General features: G+C 37.9%; 1 protein-coding gene across 2 annotated transcripts in view; it reads left to right on the top strand.

Annotated features, from left to right (window-relative positions):
• Positions 1–25,642, top strand: part of dnaaf11.L (dynein axonemal assembly factor 11 L homeolog) — a 53,263-nt gene that overhangs the window by 8,154 nt on the left and 19,467 nt on the right. For both annotated transcript variants that reach the window (XM_041566648.1, XM_018268266.2), the window contains 4 exons: positions 324–496; positions 7,902–8,131; positions 14,869–15,048; positions 19,868–19,945. In XM_041566648.1, coding sequence (XP_041422582.1) covers positions 324–496; positions 7,902–8,131; positions 14,869–15,048; positions 19,868–19,945 — 661 coding nt within the window. The remainder of the gene's footprint in view (positions 1–323; positions 497–7,901; positions 8,132–14,868; positions 15,049–19,867; positions 19,946–25,642) is intronic.

Below are 25,642 nucleotides of genomic sequence, written 5' to 3'. Positions count from 1 at the left end.
AGGGCATCTTAGACTCTATCTCTAATAATCTTTGCTGTAACCTATACACTCCTGAATTACCTTTCTAATATCAGGTCTGCACTCACCCCTTCCCAGCATTCATCTATTCATCTGTTGTGCCAAAGAGACCATGAGAGCTTACAATCTATTTACTAGTTTCTGGCACAAGCAGTTTACTATAGAGCAGCTGCACAGTATGAATCCTATTGCATTTGCCAAGGGATACTATAGGCACCATAGAGAAATACCCATCGCATTTATTTTAGCTGCACGTTGTTGCGGAATTGCTCTGTCTCAGCAGATTGCAACGTTTTGTCTCTCAGGTTGTGAATCATTGCAGAAATTGGATCTGACAGTCAATTTTGTTGGGGAACTGTCCAGTATTAATAGTCTTCAGGAGAACCTTCACCTGCGGGAACTCTATCTGGTAGGAAACCCGTGTGCAGAATACGAAGGATACCGGCAGTACGTCGTTGCAACTCTGCCGCAATTAAAGGTATTATTCATCACAATTACGGATCAAAATAGGGAAAAAAATTATTTTTTAAGAAGCATTAAAGCTTGGTGTAATCAGTGTAAAAGATTTGTGTGTGCAGGACACAAGTTCATGTATGGGACCTGTTATCCAGAATGCTCAGTACCTGGGGTTTTCCAGATAACAGATCTTTCCTTAATTTGGATCTTCAAGTCTATTAGAATATCATGTAAACAATAAATAAACCCAATAGGCTAGTTTTTATTCCAATAAGTATTAAAATGTCTTAGTTGGTATCAAATACAAGGTTCTATTTTATTATTACCGGTATGGATCTGTTATCCAGAATGCTCACTACCTGGGGTTTTCTGGATAACAGTTCTTTCCGTAATTTGGATCTTCAAGTCTATTAGAAAATCATGTAAACATTAAATAAACCCAATAGGCTGGTTTTGCTTCCAATAAGGATTAATTATATCTTAGTTGGGATCAAGTACAAGCTACTGTTTTATTATTTCATTATTCCATAGAAAAGGGAAATCATTTTTTAAAATTTGGATTATTTGATTATAATGGAGTCTATGGAAAATGTTCATTCCGTAATTCGAACTTTCAGGATAACAGGTTTTCCGGATAACGTATCCCATAGCTATATATAAAACAGGAGAGTGCAATGGGGATAAACATACAGGGGAAATCTTTTTATGCTGCTCATTGTCTATTCCAGTCTGTACACTGATAATAAGGGGCAGATTTATCAAAGGTCGAGGTGAATTTTCAAATCATTTTGGATTCTGGAAAGTTGTTTGATAGAACCAGCAGTGGGAAAGCCGGGGACTTCCTCCAGATCAATTAAAGGAACAGTAACACCAAAAACTAAAAGTGTTTTAAAGTAATGAAAATATCATGTAGTGTTGCCCTGCACTGGTAAAACTGATTTATTTGCTTCAGAAACACTACTATAGTTTATATAAATAAGCTGCTGTGTAGCCATGGCAGAAATTGAAAAACGGTTAAATGGCACAGGATAAGTAATGGATAACAGATAACACCATTATGTTCTACAGAGCTTATCTGTTATCTGCTGTGTAACTTGAGCCTTTTCTCCTTTGAACAGCTGCCCCCATGGCCAGGGCAGCCATCAGGGGGGACAGGGGGGAGAGTTGTAGGGGGCCCGAGGGTAAGGGGGCCCCCCCTACCGCCCCCCTGGCCGGGCCCCCCATCTTTGTGAGAGCTGCTGACTTCGGGAAGGCATGGACGTGTAAGGGGCCCTGGCCGCCAATTTTATTATAATGTGGGGGGAGGGGGGGCCCTGGCCACAAATTTTTTTTATGGGGGGCCCTGACCACCAATATCTTTTTATAAACATGGGAACCCTAGCCACCAAAATTTTTTTTGTTTTTTTACTGTGTGGTGAGGGGCGGACCTTTGGGTTGGGGAGGGCAGACCTGTAGGTGGGGTTTGCGGTGGGCGCAGCCCAGGGGGCCCAGGAAATTTTGTCGTATGGGGCCCTGCGATTTCTGATTGCGGTCCTGCCCATGGCTACACAGCAGCTTATTTATATAAACAATAGTAATGTTTCTGAAGCAAACACAGCAGTTTTATAATGCAGTGCAACACTGCATTATATTTTTATTACTTTAAAACAATTAAATTTTTTGACGTTACTGGTCCTTTAAGGTGGCCATAGACCACCATAGACGATAATATCGTAAGGAAACAATTTTTCGTATGATATTCTGTGCGTGTATTGTGGGAAAAGAGTCGCTCGATATCGGCAGAAGACTTGGATGTTGGTCGGCTCGTTGATCGGGCTGGACAGAAAATTTCGATCGGGCGCCTTTGAAGGAACATCGTTGAAGGAACATCGGCCATTGTTAGTGCTGAATGGTCAGATACAGGTAGAATTCTATTGTTTCTATCTGTATATCTGACAATTCAGCTCTACACGTGTGTATTGAAATGAACAATCATTCCTGGAAACATCTTTTCCAAGAAAGATTGTAATTGTTACGTCTATGGCCACCTTACTATTGGTACTATTCATGCAATTGTCTGTTATGTAAGGTTGTATCATTGAGTCTAAAAGCTCTACAATGCAGAAGTAGATAAATTAGCAAATGGAATGTCTGGTAATCCGTAGTGATGAGCCAAATGACAATATTTCGAGAAACGCATTGAAGTCAACGGGTGTTTTTACACACAACAAATTATTATGCGTGTGACAATTTTTCTCGCTCCAAATGCATTAAAGTCAATGGGCGTCTTTTCTTATGGCGACTTTTTTCTCCAGATGCATTAAAGTAGGCTCAGCAGTTTGAAGTTACGCTAGCATTGACTAATTTGCATACGGCGGGCAGTTAAACAATGGACGTATATGTTACAGCAAATACATTACACTACACAAGCCTAGGGAACCTTAATAAAATTATATAAAAGTTGTTATATTGCCCTACACATGAGCCCACTGTATAGTTTAGGTGCCATATGTTATCAAATGTAGGGGGGAAGGAGGATACCCCAAAAACAATTTAGATCTTTTTCAGCCTATCACCCTGTAAAAAGGAAAGGACGCCAGCGTTTTTTGGAAAAAAATTTCAACTTTTTTTGAGGAAGTCCTATCTACTCTGTTGCACTTCACCTGGTCTGAGGTAGCGAAGGCAAGTTTGCTGATAGAGGTAACGGTCAGTAAAATCCGCATCTTAGTGAATTTGTGTAGTTACGCTCTTTCACCAGAGCAAAAATTCGCCTGGCGTTAGAGTGCGAAGTTGAGCCAGAGTCTATCTCCATGGCGAAATTACGTGAATTTTTGCCAGCGTTAACCACTTCACCCTTTAGTAAATTTCCCCCAATGGGCGTTTTTCTTATGGCGCCTTTTTTTCCCAAATACATTAAAGTCAATGGGCATTTTTTATTATGGCGACTTTTTTCTCCAAATGCATTAAATTCAATGGGCTTTTTTTCTTATGGCAAATTTTTTGTCCTAATGCATTACAGTCAATGGGTGTTTTTCTTATGGCGACTTTTTTCTCCAAATACATTAAAGTCAATAGGTGTTTTTTTATCATGGCGACTTTTTTCTCCAAATACATTAAAGTCAATGGGTGTTTTTTTATTATGGCAACTTTTTTCTCAAAATACATTAAAGTCAATGGGCGTTTTTTATTATGGTGACTTTTTTCCCCAAATTCTCGCTGCAGTTTCGTGAAAAAATTGCAAATTGCAAATCCATGGCTGGCGAATAAATTCGCTCATTACTAGCATTCATTGTAAATGATAAATAACACACAGATATAGGTTGATCTGACTCAGAGTTGTTACTGACCCTTCAGTCAATATGATAGTGGGGGTCACCTTGATGTAGATGCAGTGGTGCAGCTGCTACGGTCACCTCCAGTTGCAGGTTCTATTATTCATTTGCAATCAGTAAGGACAATAGTCACTTCATTGAGGCAAGAAACAATGCAACACAATAAAAAGAGCACACAATGGCCCAGTATTATCACAAAGAACAGGCATGCGATGCCTCTAATCACTGATAGTGACTGATTTGTACATTAGTACAGGGTATCCGGGAAGCTCACACACGGCTTCTGTTGATGACATTACGCTTATGTACGAGGAGATGCTTTGTATGCTCCAATGCGTAATACAAGTTAAATGTATAGATGCACATTATTTAATATTTATTATGCTCCACTAATAAATATAGAGCAGTAGTTAGTCTCATCAAATTCGGCGCTGTCCCAGGACACGAAAAGCAGACTACAGCTTCGGTGCAAAAGGTAGGCTTTATTTCAACACACACATGGTCAGGGTGTACAGCGGTGGGTGTGCAGGGCTGTTAGACTTACGCGTTTCTTGCCGGATCTCCCGGCACTTCCTCAGACTCTGAGGAAGTGCCGGGAGATCCGGCAAGAAACGCGTAAGTCTAACAGCCCTGCACACCCACCGCTGTACACCCTGACCATGTGTGTGTTGAAATAAAGCCTACCTTTTGCACCGAAGCTGTAGTCTGCTTTTCGTGTCCTGGGACAGCGCCGAATTTGATGAGACTAACTACTGCTCTACATTGAATGCCGGCGGGAAGTAGCCGGCGTCTCACACGGGCCGCGACCAGGAAGACACAGCGATACTGGGTGAGCTCCGATGTTTATCGCATCATTTTTCATATAATTCCACTAATAAATACTTTGTTGATTTTTTGCCACAAGACCTTATATTATATAATATATAAATATATTTCAACAAAGCACATCACTCCCATTACCCTTTGCATTGCTTTTTAATACTTGCCAAGATCCAGACTAACAGCAACATGTAAGTATTAAAAAAGGAAAGAAAAAAAAAAAAAAATCTATCTATCTATCTATATATATATATATATATATATATATATATATATATATATATATATATATAATTCCACATGTAACGGCACTCACCATATAAAATATCACAGCTGGGTGCTGACCGTATCTCACATAAGCCCAATATGAAAGCACTCACAGCAAATTTCATCAGTGTATATAAAGATTTATTCACCGCTCTTTATATACACTGATGAAATTTGCTGTGAGTGCTTTCATATTGGGCTTATATATATATATATATATATATATATATATAGATAGATAGATATATTTATATCTCTATATATATATATCTCTATATATATATCTCTATATATATATCTCTATATATATATATATCTCTATATATATATGTATATATATATATATATACATACATATACATACATACATGTACATACATACATGTATGGGATCAGTTATCTGGAAAGCCATGATCCAGAATGCTCCGAGTTACAGAAAGCCTGTCTCCCATAGACTCTATTTTTTCCAAATAATCCAAATATTTAAAAATATTTTTCGTTTTTCTCTGTAATAATAAAACAATAGCTTGTACTTGATTTCTACTAGTGATGGGTGAATTTATTCGGCAGGCATGGACTCGCTGTGAATTTTCTCACTTTGCCACCTGCGAATTCTATCGTCAAACTGCTGCAAAAATATTTCACTGAAAAATTTGCTGCCACAAAAAAAGTTTTGCGCGTAAAAATTGTCACGTGTCCAAATTATTTTGACGTCCATTGCATCTTTACAAAAAAGTTATGCATGTAAAAATTTTCGCGCGCATAAAAATCATTGTGCGGTAGAATTATTTTGACGCTCATTTGTTTCAAAAAATTTTATCTGGAGTTTCGCAAGTTTTTCAGTGTAGAGAAACGGAACATATTTGCTCATCACTAATCCCAACTAAAATATAATTAATCCTTATTAGAGGCAAAACCAGCCTATTGGGTAAATTTACGGGGTTATTTATTAAAATCCTTTTCTGATTTTTTAAATAAAAAAGTCCAACCAAACTAGAATGCTTGATTTGACCTTATTTATTATTAAAAAAGCACGATTTTATCGGATCAGGGGGAAAACTCGATAAAATCAAGCAAAACCGGAATCGTTCCCAAATCATATCATTTTCTCTTTCTTTTTCCCAAAAAAAGCTCAGATATTTTGGATTTTTGTCCGAAAAGCCCAAAATAGTCGTATTTTTGGGCTGATTAGAGTGCAGACCACAAAAACTTCCAAAAAGGATAGGGACCTTTCCCATTGACTTATAGATAACCTCGGCGGATGGCGGATTTTCACTTTTTGCAGACGCAGGGTATAATAAGTCTTGAAAATTCGATTTTTTCTTTCTCACTGAAAATTTTGTTTTAAAAAACACTTGATTTTTTTTTTTAGTTTTTAGCATTTGGACTTGAATAAATAACCCCCTAAATGTTTAAATGATTTTTTATCAGGCTTAAGATCCCAAATTGCGGAATGACCGCTTATTTTGGAAAACCCCAGGCCCTGAACATTCTGTATAACAGGTCCCATATCTGTATTTAGTTGATCCAGGGGCTGATATGAAGGCTGTTGGGAAAAGGAATGATTTAAAGGAAAACTATACCCCCAAAATGAACACTTAAGCAACAGATAGTTCATATCATATTAAGTGGTATATTAAAGAATCTCACCAAACTGGAATATATATTTAAGTAAATATTGCCCTTTTACATTTCTTGCCTTGAGCCAACATTTCATGATGGTCTGTGTGCTGCCTCAGAGATCACCTGACCAGAAATACTGCAGCTCTAACTGTAACAGGAAGAAGTGTGGAAGCAAAAGACACAACTCTGTCTGTTAATTGGCTCATGTGACCTAACATGTATACTTCATTGGTAAGTTTGTGAGTACAGTGAATCCTACGATCCCAGGGGGCGGCCCTTATTTTTTAAAATGGCAATTTTCTATTTATGATTACCCAATGGCACATACTACTAGAAAAGTATATTATTATGAAAATGGTTTATTTACATGAAGCAGGATTTTACATATGAACTGTTTTATGCAATAACTTTTTATAGAGACCTACATTGTTTGGGGGGTATAGTTTTCCTTTAATATTCCCCACTATTGTTAGTAGGAGACAGATCTGAGTTATGGAAGGGCTGTCTCCCATAGACTCAATTTTATCCAAATAATCCACATTTTTAAAAATGATTTCCTATTTTTCATAATAAAACAGTAGCTTGTACTTGATCCCAACTAAGATATAATTAATCCTTATTGGAAGCAAAACCAGCCTATTGGGTTTATTTAATGCTTACATGATTTTTTAGCAGACTTAGGGCAGAGACACACGTGGAGATTTGGTGAGATTAGTTGCCCGGCGAAAAATCGTCTCTTCTTCGGGCAACTAATCTCCCCGAACTGACTTCCCGTCGGCTAGAATCTAAATCGCCGGCGGGATGGCAGTCGGAGTCATTCGTTTTCTGAAGTCACCAGAAGTTGTCTCGTGAGGAAACTTCGGGCAACTTCGGAAAACAAAGCGCTCCGACTGTCATCCCACCGGCAATTTAGATTGAAGCCGGCGGGAAGGCATTGCGGGGAGATTAGTCGCATGAAGAAGAGGCGATTTGTCGCCGGGTGACTAATCTCCCCCAAATCGCATCATGTGTCTCTACCCTTAAGGTATGAAGATCCAAATTGCAGAAAGATCCTTTATCCGGAAAACCCCAGGTCCCAAGCATTCTGGATAACAGGTCCCATACCTGTCCAATAGTCAGATAAGACTGCCAGCCTGTGGTGCAGTGTTGATTATTCTGTATTTAAAGATCTAGCAATATGGAACACAGTTTATCTCTGCCTCCTGTATAAATACTTCATTATGTTTATTTCTTGCTTTGGCAGGATTGCTTGTGAGAATTAATTGCCAGCATGATGTAAAGCTTGTGCAGTATTTGCAAGCACCATCAATTATGTAGGTTTTGTGCTGGAGAACTTTGGCACACTTACAATGCCTATTACCTCTAGCGTAGAAAATAATCTTAATATAATTGTTGTTTCTCTTGAAGTGGTTAGATGGCAAGGAGATCGAGCGCTCCGAAAGGATTCAGGCCCTGCAGGATTATCCTCAAGTGCAGGGGAGAATGAAAGAACAACAAGAGGCTTACCTACGCAAAAGGGCCGCTGAGAGGGAAGAGGCAAGGAGCAAACTACAAGGGAAGCAAAAGGAAAGCAGAAAGACACAAGAAAAAAAACCTGGATTTGACCGGCGTTGGTATACAGATATCAACAACACCATGTAAGTGTTACCACAGGTGTAGGAACCTGATATCCAGATTGTGGGAAGGCCGTCTCTCATCGACTTCATTTTAACCAAATAATCCAAATTTTAAAAAAAAATCCCTTTTCTCTTTTTCCAAATTACGGAAAAATCTGTTATCCAGAAAACCCCATGTCCCGAGCATTCTGGGTGTCAGGTCCCATACCTGTACCTTGTACTTACATAGTTACATAGTTAAATCAAGTCCAACCCCTCCAAATGAAAACCCAGCATCCATACACACACCCCTCCATACTTTTAATTAAATTCTATATACCCATATCTATACTAACTATAGAGTTTAGTATCACAATAGCCTTTGATATTATGTCTGTCCAAAAAATCATCCAAGTCCCTCTTATAGTCATTAACTGAATCAGCATCACAACATCACCCGGCAGTGCATTCCCCAACCTCACTGTCCTGACTGTGAAGAACCCCCTACGTTGCTTCAAATGAAAGTTCTTTTCTTCTAGTCTGAAGGGGAGGCCTCTGGTACGGTGATCCACTTTATGGGTAAAAAGGTCCCCTGCTATTTGTCTATAATGTCCTCTAATGTACTTGTAAAGTGTAATCATGTCCCCTCACAAGCGCCTTTTTTTCCAGAGAAAACAACCCCAACCATGTCAGTCTACCCTCATAATTTAACTCTTTCCTCCCTCTAACCAGTTTAGTTGCACTTAGTCTCTGCACTCTCTCCAGCTCATTTATATCCCTCTTAAGGACTGGAGCCCAAAACTGCCCCCATACTCCAGATGAGGCCTCACCAGGGACCTATAAAGAGACATAATTATGTTTTCATCCCTTGAGTTAATGCCCTTTTTTATGCAAGAACTTTATTTGCTTTAGTAGCCACAGAATGACACTGCCCAGAATTAGACAACGTGTTATCTACAAAGACCCCTAGATCCTTCTCATTTAAGGAAACTCCCAACACACTGCCATTTAGTGTATAACTTGCATTTATATTATTTTTGCCAAAGTGCATAACCTGCATTTATCAACATTGAACCTCATTTTCCAGTTTGCTGCCCAGTTTTCCAATTTAGACAAATCACTGTGCAAAGTGGCAGCATCCTGCATGGAACCTATAGTTCTGCACAATTTAGTATCATCTGCAAAAATAGAAACAGTACTTTCAATGGCCACCTCCAGGTCATTAATAAACAAGTTGAAAAGCAAGGGACCTAGTACAGAGCCCTGCGGTACTCCACTAACAACACTGGTCCAATTAGAAAATGTTCCATTTACCACCACTCTTTGTAGTCTATCTTTTAGCCAGTTCTCTATCCAGGTACAAATACTATGTTCCAGGCCAAATTTCTTTAATTTAACCAGTAACCTTTTGTGTGGCACTTGTATCAAATGCTTTAGTAAAGTCGAAAGTTAATCACATCCACTGCCATCCCAGAATTGAGGTCTCTACTTACCTTCTCATAAAAAGAAATTAAGTAAGTCTGGCAAGATCTATTACACATAAAACCATGCTGGCATACACTTAAAGTATTATGATTTGCTATGAAGTCCAGTATCTTATCCTTTCATAACCCTTCAAAAAACTTTCCTACTACTGACGTCAGACTAACTGGCCTATAATTTTGAGGCTGAGAACGGGATCCTTTTTTGAATAGAGGCACCACATTAGCAATTCGCCAGTCTCTCGGTACTATGGCCAGACCTAAATGAATCCTGAAAAATTAAGTAAAGAGGTTTGGCAATCACAGAGCTAAGCTCGCTTATTACCCTGGGATGAATACCATCTGGCCCCGGACCTTTGTTAATCTTAACATGTTCTAGTCTCTTTTAAATTTCCTCATGTGTGAACCATGCATCATTAGTTGTATTACTATAATTGGGACTGTTAAGAAGGAAACCTTCAATAACTGGTTCCTCATTTGTGTAGACAGACGAAAAATATGAATTCAGAATCTGCGCTTTAATTTTGTTTTCATCAACCAGCTGACCCCCCTCTGAAACTAAAGGTCCCACCCCTTCCTGCTTCATTTTTTTACTATTAATATATTTAAAAAATAATTTTGGATTCTTTTTTACTGCTTGCTGCAATATCCTTTTCTATATCATTTTTAGCTTGCCTTATAGCTTCTTTGCATGATTTATTGGCCTCCTTGTACCTTATAAATGATTCGGCTGTACCAGCTAACTTGAAAGCGTTAAAAGCACGTCTTTTCTTACCCACCTCAACACCAACGCTTCTATTGAACCAAAAAGGTTTTGCTTTGCAACGTTGTTTCTTGCTTACAAGTGGAATATACTGACAAGGGCTGATATGAAGGCTGCTGGTGAAAGGAATGATGTAATATCACCCCACTATAGTTAGTCAGAGACAACTTTCTCTGTACAGCTACTGGATCCGTTATCCAGAAAGCTCCGAATTACAGGAAGGCTATTTTTCCTTGACTCCATTCTAATCAAATAATTAAAAAATAATTTCCTTTTTCTCTGTAATAATAAAACAGTAACTTGTACTTGATCCCAACTAAGATATAATTAATCCTTATTGGAGGAAAAACCAGCCTATTGGATTTATTTAATGTTTATATGATTTTCTAGTAGACTTCAATGGGTGGTTCATCTTTAACTAAACTTTAAGTATGTAATAGAATGTCCAATTTTACGCAACTTTTCTATTGGTTTTCATTATTTATTTTGTATAGTTTTACAATTATTTGCCTTTTTCTTCTGACTCTTTCCAGCTTTCAAATGGGCGTCGCTGACCCCATCTAAGATTACTGTTGTTGCTAATTTTTTATTGCTCATCTTTCTAGTTAGGTCCTCTTATATTCATATTCAAATCAATGCATGTTTGCTAGGGTAACTTGGACCCTAGCTACCAGATTGTTTATAATACAAACTGGAGAGCTGCTGAATAAAAAGCTAAATAACTCAAAAATCTTAAATAATAAAAAATGAAAACCAATTGCAAATTGTCTCAGAATATCACTCTCTACATCATACTAAAAGTTAAGTCAAGGGTGAACGGTTTACCTTTAAGGTATGGAGATCAAAATTATGGAAAGATCCTTTATCTAGAAAACTCCAGGTCTTGGGCATTCTGGATTACATGTCCCATACCTGTATTCATTTATTATATAAGTGAGGGCAGCAGGGGGAATGGTGGAAGCAATCTCTTGCTTGCATTCTGGATACTGTTTTTCAGGGAATTGTTTAAAGTTCATATTTATATTTAATTTAGTACAGAACCCCACCACCTCAACAAGCAGATCTGTATAATAAGGGGGTTATTTACCAAACTCAGAATGCAAAAATCACAAAAAATCTGTGATTTTTTAAATAAAATCTGACTTAAAAAAAGCACAAATTTTTCGGAATTTATTAAACTCTGAGGATGTAAAAGTCTGAATCTGAAAATCCGGCATTTCAGACCTGTTGAAGTTGCATATAAGTCAATGGGAGAAGTCCCAATGATTTTTGATGTGCGTTGGGTTTTTGGCAATACCCCGACGTTTTCAGAGTTTTCGGGTAGAAAATCCTAAAAAAATTTGGAAATCAGATGAAAAATCCGAAAAAATCGTGAAAATCTGATTTTTTTCCTGCAAACAAAATTTTCAGGAAAGTGTATTAATAAATAAGCCCAAAACACCTGTGCGGATTTGGTCAGAGTTTTTTTCAGAAAATATTGAGGACTAAAAAAAACAAATAAATAATGTAAAAAATAAATACAAATAAATAAAATAATAAATAACCCCCTATGAGTTACAGGAGGGTGGCTTTATTCAGCAGTCATCCATTCTCTGTTGGGAACATTGCTCTGTGCTGCACATCATGTCAGGCTGCTCTCATTTATTTCCCTGCTTTCTCGCATCTCCGTGTTCGCACTGATCAATAAATCTGAGTGCTTGCACAGTCACACATCCATTACTTATGAAGATTTATATGTTGTACGAGACAGCACAAGCTACAAACCTGGAAGGCTTTCTTTTTCTTATTATTCTTAAAGGGATTCTGTCAGGATTTTTACGGTGTAGCTTTTATTTCTAAAGTGCACTTCACTCTGGGGCAAATTCACTGCCATATAAAATTTTATTCCTGAACTAACAAGTGAATTTTTATTAGTTGTAATATTGGTAAGTAGGCGCCATCTAAGGTCATTGTGCCTGATCCTGTGCTTTCAGAAAGAGCCAGCACTTTACAATGAAACTGCTTTCATATAAGCAATTGTTTCTCCTACTCAGTATAACCTGAGGAGTTGCAGTGGGACCTGGATTTTTACTATTGAGTGCTACTCTCATATCTACCTGGGAGCTGTTATCTTGTGTTAGGGAGCTGTTATCTTATTACTTTTCTATTATTTTGTTCACTCCAGTGCAGCAGTAAGGATGGTTGCAGATGGGGAGATGAGTCGCACAAGGATTCGGCCAAATCCGAATCCTGCTGAAAATGGCCTAATCATGGCCGAATACCGAACCAAATACTGGATTCAGTGCACTAATATCGAGAAATGGATTTCAGTTCAGAATTCTGCTGGAGCAGCACTATTAAATAATGCATTTTGAAAGAACATGGTTTCATGTGACAGAAACCCTTTAAAGTTTTTTGCCAGAAATAGGTGTTCACGATGTACCTAATTTTTAAAATTTAAAATCGGAAACAACATTGTGTAGGTCATATATATATATATATATATAACAGTCCACTTTTGAGAAAGGCCTTGGAGGAGGCCGAAACGTCAGTCTCGTATGTAACAATAAAATTTTTTACATTTTTACTTAAGACCTGAGAGTGCGGATCTTCCTTGCTGAATATATATATATATATATATATATATATATATATATATATATATATATATATATATATATATAGCAATGAATGGTGGGAGTCCATCCTCCTCTTATTAGAGGGAGACTGACCTGAATGTGCTGATTATACTGATGAATGGCCGGGGTCTATCTTACTCTATGAGGGAGGCTGTCCAGGATATGCAGGCCATATACAGGCATGGGACCTGTTATCCAGAATGCTCGGGACCTGGGGTTTTCCAGATAATGGATCTTTCTGTAATTTGAATCTTCATACCTTAAGTCTACTAGAAAATCATATAAACATTAAATAAACCCAATAGGCTGGTTTTGCTTCCAATAAGGATTAATTATTATTATTTTTATTATTAACATGTATTTATATAGCGCCAACATATTGCGTAGCACTGTAAAGTAAATGTGATTATACAACTAAATCGCATGAATTACATACAAAGAACATATGGAGTTACATACATCACAATCAATACCGGTACAAAAGGTGAGGAAGAGCTTACACTCTAAAGGGAAGGGAGTAATAGACAAGGTGTGGGAGTGGGCAAGATCGAATTAAGTGGGTGAGAAATGTGGTACTGTATGTGGTAGTTAAGCAGAGTGAGGGTAGGCTTCTCGAAAGAAGTGCGTTTTAAGAGATTTCTTGAAAGAAGAAAGGTTGGGAGAAAGTCAGACAGACCGTGGGAGAGAGTTCCAGAGGAGGGGCGCAGCCCTTGCAAAGTCTTGAATGCGAGCATGTGAGGAGGTAATGAGAGAAGAGTTGAGTAGCAGGTCAGTAGAGGAGCGTAGTAAGCGGTTGGGTGAGTATATAGAGATGAGTTCAGAGATGTAGGGTGGGGCAGAGTTATGAAGTGCTTTGAATGTCAGGGTCATTAATTTGAATTTGATTCTGAAAGGTAACGGAAGCCAGTGCAGGGATTGATAGAATGGCGAGGCAGAGGAGGAGCGGTTGCTGAGGTGTATAAGCCTCGCAGCAGTGTTCATTATGGACTGGAGAGGTGACAGTCTCTGGAGGGGAAGGCCAATTAAAAGAGAGTTACAGTAGTCTAGACGTGATATGATGAGAGAGTGAATAAGAATTTTGGCAGCATCTTGGGTGATAAATGATCGTATTTTGTTCCTTAGGTGGAAGTGACATGATTTAATAAGTAACTGGATATGAGGAGAATTATATCTTAGTTGGGATCAAGTACAAACTAATGTTTCATTATTACAGGTATGCGACCTGTTATCCAGAATGCTCGGGACCTGGGGTTTTCCAGATAATGGATCTTTCCATAATTTGGATCTTAATAACTTAAGTCTACTAGAAAATCATGTAAACATGAAATAAACCTAATAGGCTGGTTTTGCTTCCAATAAGGATTAATTATATCTTAGTTGGGATCAAGTACAAGCCTATGATTAAGTGCCCCTAAGGCACGAAACGCGCAAGGCTTTTGCTATGACATTGCTTAAATAAATACTTTTTTTACTACATCTATCTACGGAGTGTGGTTCGGTATGTGCCAGCCCTTAATTATTGATTCACATTATTTGCCTCCCCGAGCTGAAGGGCTGGGGCTTGAGCACCTAGACCCCCCTTCTTTTTGGGTAAGTTAACCCCACCTATACTGCACTCGACACTGAATATCTTTTCTTCCTACTGTTTTATTATTACAAAGAAAAAGGAAATTATTTTTAAAAATTTGGATTATTTGGATAAAATGGAGTCAATGGGAGATGGTCTTTCCGTAATTCAGAGCTTTCTGGACAACTGATTTCCAGATAACGTATCCCATACCTGTATACCAGTGAGTAGTTGGAGTTCATATTACTCCGAGAGAATTATTGACCAGAATATTGTCTGTGCAGCCCCTTATCAGCCAACAAGTCATTTTTCTTTCACTACTGATCATATTCATGTTAATCCTCTTGTAGCCCAGACCCTGTAGAAAAACCAGACCCTACTGAACAGAATGGAGATGAAACAGCGTTGAGAAAAGCTGAAGAGGAAGAAGAAAAAGAATTTTGGAGCCAGCCTTCACAGTACACACCAGAATCCAGATTAGAAACCCATCGCTACTTGGAGGAGAAGCGCAAGTCCAAAGAAAGCAGCAGGTGCCCTTCTGAATTTGTTTTTTAGACTAATATATAAGTCCTCTTCAGCTTTTTATCTGTACATTTAGGGGCATATTTATCAAGGGTCGAATTTCGAATTTGAAAAACTTCGAAATTCGAATTCAAAAAGACCAACCGAAATTAGATCAAAGTTTTTTTTTGTGGCCGAATAGGTCCACTTTCGATCGAACAGGTCTGTATTCAGCCGAATTCGAATCGTACGAATCAAAGTAATAGCGCATTTGATCGTATTTGAGTCAAAGTTTTTCCCCCCAAAAAACTTTTATTTTTCAAAGTCCAATTGACTCCAAATAGGTCCCCCATAGACTAAAACAGCAATTCGGCAGGTTTTAGATGGCGAATGGTCGAAGTCTAAATTTTAAAGAGACAGTACGGTGCAGATTTATCAAAGGTCGAAGTGAAAATTCTAATTAAAAAAATTCGAATTTCAAGCTAATTTTTGTGTACTTCGACTAGGGAATAGTCTAAATTCGATTCAAATTTGAAAAAATTTTGAAAATTTGAATTTAGAAATTTATCATGTACTGTCTCTTTAAAAATTAGACGTTGACCATTCGCCATCTAAAACCTGTCAATGGAGTCAATTGGTGGACTTTGAAAAATCATAGTTTTTTTGGGATAATTTTACCTCCAAAAACTGGGAAAGCTTATTGACTCGAGTATAAGCATAGGGTGAGAAATGCAGCAGCTTCTGGTAAGTTTCAATCAAAAAATTTAGGGTTTCTGCTCCCATTGGAGGTGCCGGCGTCTCGTTTTTGGATGCCGGCGACCATTCTTGGACGCTGGCGAATATTCTTCTAGACTATTCTTGGACGCCGGCGACTATTCTTGGACGCCGGCGACTATTCTTAGAGGCCGGTGACTATTCATAGACGCCGGCGACCGTTTTTGCGCTTGACCCGAGTATAAGCCGAGGTAGAGTTTTTAAGCATATTTTGGGAGCTGAAAAAATCGTCTTATACTCGAGTATATACGGTAAATTCGTATGATTCGAATTTGATCGAAAACGGACCTATTCGATACAATATGGACCTATTTGTCCAACAAAAAAAAAACTTTGATTTAATTTCGGTTGATTTTTTTTAATTTGAATTTCGAAGTTTTTAAAATTTGAAATTCGACCCTTGATAAATCTGCCCCTACATGATAAATTGAATTTGGACGATTCCCTAGTCGAAGTACACATAAAAAAGCTCAGAATTAAATTTTTTGAATTCGAAAATTCATCTCGACCTCTGATAAATCTGCCCCTTAATATTTCTATTTAGCTATGTTGTTCATTCTTCTATATACATCAGGTCCCCCTATCCAGTGTGCATTGTCTAGACACTGTTATTGGCTTGATGTTCATTGTGTACTTCGTAATGGCAACTAAACCTGGCCAACTCTTTCATTAAACTCCCCAAAATGAATATTTTAGCAACAGATAGTTTATATCATATTAAGTGGCATAAGAATCTTACCCAACGGGAATATATATTTAAGTAAATATTGCCCTTTTACATCTTTTCCCTTTAACCACCATTTAGTGATGGTCTGTGTGCTGCCTCAGAAATCACCTGACCAGAAATACTGCAGCTCTAACTGTAACAGGAAGAAGTGTGGAAGCAAAAGACACAACTCTGTCTGTTAATTGGCTCATGTGACCTAACATGTATAGTTTGTTTGTCTGTGAATTGTACAATCCCAGGTGGCTTCCCTTATTTTTTAAAATGGGGGTTGAGTTTGTCTCCTGATCTCCCCGCCTGCCACCGTCAAATGCCGGATTCCGTCTTCCGGGTTCTTCTTTTATATATGCCGTCTGCTCGCCCTGCCCCTTTTGTGACTTCACCTACGGATCAGGTTGGCGCGGATCTATATAAAGAATCCGGAAGTCAGATGAGGGTGGGCACAGGCTAAGGGAAGGCGGGTCAGGGTTGGGTGTGGGTTAGGGAAATCCCAACCCGCACATCACTAGCTGGCACCCAATGGAGAAATCTGGAGCTTTGATGGGGGCTCAGCCCAATTAGGAAAAAATATTGAGTTAAATGCCTGTGTGCTATTTTAAATAGACCTCTAAGCCCATTTTGAAAGTCACTAGATATTCTTGGAACGATGGCTAATAAACTCATATTTCCCTATATCCGTATTATGCTCTAAAGGGGGACCAGACCCTAAAACGATGCACCTCCAAAAGAGACTTGAACTGAAAAGGTCTGACAACCACTTAGGGTTGTTGTCACCTTTCCCGCAGCTAACTCTGGGCAGGGGAGGTTCGGTGATAGCGTAGGCGGGGCAGCTACATCATGTGGGCGGACCAGTGATACTAGGGGGTGGGGCTATGGCATGGTTGGCTGCTCCCTGCATCAATCTCAGGAATCCTCTTAATTTGGAAAACCAGGCAGGCAGTTTTGCCCTGGAAAGCCATTTCGACTGTCCAGGTGAAAACGGGACAGGTGGCAACCCAACAGCCACTACAGTTATAGGATCCGTTATCTGGAAACCTGTTATCCAGAAAGCTCCACATTATGGAAAGGCTTTCCCCTAGACTCCATTTTATCCAAATAATCCAAATGTTTAAAAATGATTTCCTTTTTCTGTGTAATAATAAAACAGTCGCTTGTACTTGATCCCAGTTAAGATATTATTAATCCTTATTGGAAGCAAAACCAGCCTATTGGGTTTATTTAGGGGCAGATTTATCAAAGGTCGAAGTGAATATTCGAATTTAAAAAATTATAATTTTGAGCTATCGAATTTCGAAATTTGTCATGTAATGTCTCTTAAAAGATTGCTGTTTTAGCTTATGGGGGACCTCATAGAACCTATTTGGAGTCAATTGGTGGACTTTGAAAAATCAAAGGTTTTTTTGGAAAAACTTTGAACCAAGTTAGATTAAATGCACTATTACTTTGAAAACGGACCTATTCAATCAAAAACAGAAAAAGACTTAGATTTTTTTGAATAAATATCGGTTGGTCTTTTTGAATTCAAATTTCGACCCTTGATAAATCTGCCCCGCAATGTTTACATGATTTTCTAGTAGACTTAAGGTATGAAGATCCAAATTACAGAAAGATCAGTTGTCCAGAAAAACCCAGGTCCAGCTCATTCTGGATAACAGGTCCCATATTTGTAGTATATTTTATTCACATTACAAATAAGGACAATGACGTATATTGCTGCCCGCACGAAATGCGTGGGCAGCATAATACCATCGCCATGTACCATTTTCCTTAGAGTCCTGTATTCTGGCTCGGCTAAACACAAGTCTTTAGAATTCATATCATGACATGGTTCAAAATAAACATTTTCTTTCAACTCACAACTATGTAATAAAGTAGAATTGCTCAGATTTCATCAGTCTACGAGACACTCGAACTTTTTTTTATGTGAATTTATCAAACTGCACTGTTATTTATAAAAGCTGAATAGCTTCCATTTAATAAGTTTCAAACAAATATTGCGCTCCCTATGCAAATTTGCAATTTAAAAAAATCCTGGTCCCGTTTCGACACAACGGCACCGTAAATCATTGAGTTGAGACGGCACTACATGAAGCAAAGCACTCGCTTCTTTATTGCCTTCTGATTAAAATTCACACAGGAGAACTATGCAACCGCCTGATAGAATTTGTTTTTTTATTGAAATTGCGCCTCAGAAAGCCATTCTCTGTTGGATTTATGCTCATATGTGCCAGGGACATTGATCATTTATTTTTTATTGTGTGTTTATTACTTCATTTTATTAATGAGTTGCACTTCTTTCAACATTTTCCTACTGAAATTTATATGCATAGCAGAGTAACTAAATGCATACACACGAACCCTTGCAGAATAATAAAGGCCGATTTACAATAGGTTGAATTCGAATTTTCCATTTTTTTATAGTCAAAACTGTCAAAATCTACAAGGGAGTTATTCAAATTTAAAATTTTTTGAAATTTATCAGTTTAAGAACTCAAATTCGACTATTCGCCACCTAAAACCTGCCGAATTGGGAAAGGTCCAGGGATCAATTTGGGGTTGTTTGAAGCCTTCCTGACATTTGAGTTTTCTTCAGAGAAAAAACTTGAATCGAGTTTTTAAAATTCAAATAGAATTCAATTCAGATTTGATTCAAGGTTTAGAGTTTATGAAATTAGATTTTTCTAATAAATTTCGATTGATTGAATTGGGAGTTTGTGGGAGTTTTTAAAAACTCACATGAATTTGAAATTCGACCTTTGATAAATGTGCCTCTAAGGGGCAGATTTATTAAGGGTCGAAGTGAAAATTCGAATTTGAAATAGAATTTCGAGATTTAACATGCTCTGGCCTTTTAAGAACTCAAATTCGACTATTCGCCACCTAAAACCTGCCGAATTGGAGTCAATGGGAGAGGTCCAGGGATCAATTTGGTGATGTCTGCAGCCTTCCTGACATTCAAGTTTTTTTTCGGAGACAAAAAAAACTTGAATCAAGTTTTTAAATTCGATTTGAGTTTTCGGGTCGATTCAATTCGTCCGAGCTGAGAAAAAGAAATTTTACCAAAAAAAAATTTCGGATTTGCCGAATCCTTCTGCCTGGCCGAACCGAATCAAGGGATTCAGGGGTTAGGCCGAATCCAAAATAGTGGATTTAGTGCATCCCTAATTTATTAATATACCCGATAACTCATTATACATCCAGCCTAATCATTTTTCCTTTAAATACTTGTCCAAAACAACAGCCTTGCCCTTCAATTCTTAGTTTGGCAAATAAAACAGAAAGGCTTATTTTATTCAAGTTTTTTTTCGTTATTAATGTTTCATTCTACTCTGGGGCTTTTGTTTCCTCAGCGAAGGAGAACTGAAGAAGAAACCTCCGAGGACTTTGATCACCGCCGAGGGACGTGTTTTGAATGTGAACGAGTCGAAGTAAGGAAATAATATCACGCACGGAATAAAGGAAGTTTTAGAAAAACCTGCATTTAATAACATCGTGCTGTGTACAGAAATGAGCTGACGACTCTCGGTGCCACATCAGGTTTGACAGATCTTTAAAAAATGTGCTTTTAGCAGTTGAGTTAATTATAGTTCTATAACTGAAACTAGGCAACCACCAATGAATTTCAGCTGCTACAAAAACACTGAGTTTTCCAATGTTTTTTTTTTATGTACCATAGGAACCATTCATAAGAAAGACTCCAACAAAAGTGTATATATATTTATATGTTCTTATCTTATTTGTACATTGAATAGTATCAAAGGGGGGGTTCACCTTTAAGTTAACTTTTAGTATGCTATAGAATGACTAATTCTAAGCAACTTTTCAATTGACTTTCATTTTTTTTTTTTTTTTATAGTTTTTGAATTATTTGCCTTCTTTTTCTGACTTTTTACAGCTTTCAAATGGGGGGGTCATCAAAAAAACAAATGCTCTGTAAGGCTACAAATGTATTGTTATTGCTACTTTTTATTGCTCGTCTTTCTATTCAGGCCTCTCCTATTCACATTCCAGTCTCTCTTTCAAATCAGCACGTGGTTGCTGGGGTAATTTGAACCCTAGCAACCAGACTGCTGATATTGCAAACTGGAGAGCTGCTGAATAAAAAGCAAATAACTCAAAAAGCACAAATAATTAAAAATTAAAATCAATTGCAAATTGTATCAGAATATCACTCTCTACGTCATACTAAAAGTTAATTTAAAGGTAAACAACCCCTTTAAAGGGCATGTAAAGGCAAAAAAATAAAATCCCATTTTTACTTTTTTTTTATGAAAAAGAAACCTATCTCCAATATACTTTAATTAAAAAATGTGTACAGTTTTTATAAGAAACCTGACTGTATGCAGTGAAATTCTCCCTTCATTTACTGCTGGGGATAAAAATTGTCAGACGGTCCCTAACTGCTCTGCAGGGAAACAATCATACTTATGAACAGCAGGGGGAGCCCCAACCTTACTTCCCAGCCATGCAGAACTCAAGCAGCTTTGTTTGTTTCCCTGTAGAGCAGTCGGCGACTGTGTAGAGATTTGTATTGGATTTTATTTTTACCTTTACTGTTTCCAACTCCAGCTGCAGGGACAAAGATCATGGAGCCAGCTGGCATTCGGGCAAGTTGGGTTGCATCTCTGAAACAAGGTCTGCAGGATAAACAAGGGGTTAGAAACCATAGCAGCCCTATGATCTGTAATGGGATTCCATATAGGCTGCTATACATATATGTTATACACATTATGGAACAACTTTCAGTCACTCGTCGCCCTCCTGATGTGTCGCAATGTTTAAAGGCAGCTGCTCCCATTACTATAATGTAATGTAATGCGTTTCCCCTTGAAGGGGTTAATGACACACAAACGATTTTGGAGTGTGCCTACATTCTCTATGTCAACAGAATTCCCAGAAGACAACAGGCTTCCACTCTTGTGTGTCATACAATCAGGTAAGTGCACTGGAACCCGTCAGGTATTTCTATAAGACGCTGGCAGCACAGAGCGCTATGTAACTAACCTATTTCCATACTGATTTCCCTTCCTTCTGGGTATTTTACTTTCCTATATAGGCCCAGAAACAATGGGATGGAAATGCAGACTTGCAGTGTTGTTATTATGCGTGCCTTCAGTTAATGAGGCCTGCGGCTACCCTACTGTGACTCTCATTCCGGCATTTCAGGCTTCTGACGTTTAAAGCAACTTGGGATGGATATATGGGAAGGGGACCAGAACCAGCCAGTGCTGAAATGTACAATCTGGGAGATGTTGATTCATTTAGAGCACAGCTCACTGTGATTTTTTAAAGTAAATTCTAAAAAAATATATGGCTAAAAATGCCATATTTTATATAGTGAACTTATTGCACGAGGCTAAAGTTTGAGCTTGTCAATAGCAGCAATGATCCAGGACTTCAAACTTGTCACAGGGGGTCACCATCTTGGAAAGTGTCTGTGACACTCACATGCTCAGTGGGCTCTGATTGGCTGTTGAGAAGCTAAGCTTAGGGCTCGTCACTAATTATCCAGCAGAAAATGAGCTTCCCTGGCTGTAATATAAGCTGATGCTACAGGTTTGCTGATTATTAAATTCTGATGCTAATTGCACTGGTTTCTGTGCTGCCATGTAGTAATTATCTGTATTAATGACTAATCAGCCTTATATTGTGACATTTCTATTCTATGTGTACTGTATATTGTGAGTGGGTCCCTAAGCTCAGTAAGTGACAGCAGCACAGAGCATGTGCAGTGAATCAGCAGAAAAGAAGATGGGGAGCTACTGGGGCATCTTTGGAGACACAGATCTTTACTGCTAAAGGGCTGTAGTTGCCTTGGGCTGGTACAGAAGCACAAAACATCATGTTCAACATTTCTAGCTACTTCTTTAGTTAGGCTTTAGTTTTCCTTTAACATGGCCCATTTTACTTGCTGTGCAAGGTGTGTCGCATAGGAGAGTTCTAAAATATCTGTATATTATCCTTTCCTTATGTTATAGGGAATACTGTCACCAAGGGCTTTGCCTTTATTCAATAAATGTCAATAAAGGGGTTGTTCACCTTTAAATTAACCATTAGTATGATGTAGAGAGTGATATTCTGAGACAATTCGTTATTGGTTTTAATTTTTTATTATTTGTGGTTTTTGAGTTATTTAGCTTTTTATTCAGCAGCTCTCCTACAATTTCAGCAGTTTGCTTGATAAATTCCAAAGTCCCCTAGCAACCAGGCATTGATTTGAATAAGAGACTGGAATATGAATAGGAGCAGCCTGAATAGAAAGATTAAAAAAGTAAAGTAAAAAAAGTAGCAATAACTACAAATGTGTAGCCTAACAGAGCATTTGTTTTCTTGGGGTGAGTGACCCCCATTTGAAAACTGTGAAGGGTCAGAAGAAGAAGGCAAATCATTTGGAAACCATATGAAATACAAAATGAAGGCCAATTGAAAAGTTGCTTAGAATTAGCCATTCTATAATGTTATGTTCTACAAGTTAACTTGAAGGTGAACCACCCCTTTGGATTAATAAGAGATAAGAAAGCTTAGGAAGGCAGCGGAAGGAATATCTTGGCTGTTTTAACCTATTTAATTTTCTGATAACTTTCTAGTTTAACCCAAATATCTTCTCTTGTTATATTCAACCAAATATTTTATAATCAAAAATCAGGGCAGTTCTATACACCCACTTTTAATTAAAGGAGAGATAAAACCGATCTAAAGAAATAGCTAGAAATGTTATACATGATGTTTTGTGCTTCTGTACCAGCCCAAGGCAACCACAGCCCTTTAGCAGTAAAGATCTGTGTCTCCAAAGATACCCCAGTAGCTCCCCATCTTCTTTTCTGCTGATTCACTGCACATGCTCTGTGCTGCTGTCACTTATTGAGCTTAGGGACCCACTCACAATGTACAGTACACATAGAAAAGGCACAATATAAGGCTGATTAGTAAATAATACAGATAATTAGCATCAGAATTTAATCAGCCCTGTAGCATCAGCTTATATTACAGGGGAAGCTCATTTTCTGCTGGATAATTAGTGACGAGCCCTAAGCTTAGCTTCTCAACAGCCAATCAGAGCCCACTGAGCATGTGAGTGTCACAGACACTTTCCAAGATGGTGACCCCCTGTGACAAGTTTGAAGTCCTGGATCATTGCTGCTATTGACAAGCTGAAACTTTAGCCTTGTGCAATAAGTTCACTATATAAAATGTGGCATTTATAGCTATATCCATTTTATGGTTTACTTCTCCTTTAAGCCCCCGCCCATGATTCGAGGCCGTCCAGGGACATTAGAGAGGCATGTAACTATTAGACTATGTTGTGTTAGTAAGTGTAATACTGTGTTTCCTTTGTGCAGTGAGAGCCGTTCTTTCCATGTTCCACGAGTGAATAATAATCATAATATATGCAGTAAATTAGTGATATTGCTAGTGGGCTTTAATAACGGCTATGTCTGTTTACATCTGATTAAGCATTTTCCGACAGGCCTGAATCTCCAGGGGGTGTCTGACAAATTGCCAGTGATTTAGAAAAATGATGAAGAAATAATGCATTTAGGATTAAAATCCCAAAGGGAGACCATAGGCTCAAACTAGGCATCTTATTTTAAAACAGTCATTTAAATGCAGATAAGGAAAGTAGCATGTTAAAGGATAACTAACCATACATAGAGGGGTTTGCAGCAGGAAACAGGAGATTCATCATGATGAGCCATTAGCTATGGTATGTGGTCTCATATCTACAGAAGGCGGCCAATGACAGTTACATGGGAGAAGTACAAATAATAGTCGAAATACTCAGAAACCAATTAAAGGGCTTGTTCACCTTTAAATTAACTTTTAGTATGATGTAAAGAGTGATATTCTGAGACCATTTGCAATTGTTTTTTATTATTTGTGGTTTTTGACTTATTTCGCTTTTTATTCAGCAGCTCTCCAGTTGGCAGTTTCAGCAATCTGGTTGCTAGGGTCCAAATTACCCTAGCAACCGCCCCTTGATTTGAATGAGAGACTGGAATATGAATAGGAGATGCCTGAATGAGTACTACAAAGTAGCACAAAGAATAATTAATAAGTTGTTGCCTTACAGAGCATTTGTTTTTTTATATGGGGTCAGTGACCACCCCATCAGAAAGCCGTAAAGAGTCAGAAATAAATAAAAAAACTATATATAAAAAAAGAAATAATGAAGGCTAACTGAAAAGTTGCTTAGAATTGTCCATTCTATAACGTACTAAAAGTTAACTTAAATGTGAACCACCCCTTTAATACAATTTAATGTATAAATAAAATAAAAACACACACACACGTATATATATATATATATATATATATATATATATATATATATATATATACCTGTATATATATATATATATATATATATATATATATATATATATATATATATATATATATATAAAAAAATTTTAGTCTTTTTTATGAATTACAAAAAACACTGGGAAACTCCTCTATGCTTGTCATCAGTGTTTTTCTTGCAACTACACATTCATTGGTGCTTGCCTAGATTCAGGAAGAGAACTATAATTAACCTTGAAACTAAACAGCTAAAAGAACATTTTTTAAAGATCTGTCAAACCTGATGTGGCACCGAGATTCGTCAGCTCATTTCTGTACACAACACGATGTTATTAAATGCTGTTTTTTCTAAAACTTCCTTTATTCTGCGCGTGATACTAACATGTTTAGCTAATACTTGTGATGCCTGAAAATTCCCAGTTTAATGTGGAGTTTACACTAAAGCTGGTCATACAGCAAAATCTGTTGATTTGATCAGGTCCCCAGACAAGTGGATGTTGGTAAATAACCCAAGTATTAGGCCAAACCTGACAGATGTGCATGTGTGGGGCCCTAAGTGGCTCTGTCAGATGTGAACGGAATTCATGGTGGGATTCAGTCTTCAGCCAATGGGGTTTCCACCCAGCTTGAGTCCAGATGAGATATTGATTAGTGAGCTAATCTTTTGAGGGTTCAGTAACAAGAGGCCAATGCCTACCCGTGAATAGTACCTTTAGGGCAGAGACACATGCGAAGATTCAGTGAAATTAGTCGCCCAGCGACAAATCGCCTCTTCTTTGGGTGACTAATCTCCCTGAACTTCGGAAAGCCGGAGTGTTCCGAGT

The sequence above is a fragment of the Xenopus laevis genome, chromosome 6L, assembly GCF_017654675.1.
Source record: "Xenopus laevis strain J_2021 chromosome 6L, Xenopus_laevis_v10.1, whole genome shotgun sequence".
Taxonomy (NCBI): Eukaryota; Metazoa; Chordata; class Amphibia; order Anura; family Pipidae; genus Xenopus; species Xenopus laevis.
The sequence above is the reverse complement of the archived record's forward strand: the minus strand, read 5'-3'. Positions and strand labels throughout refer to the sequence as shown.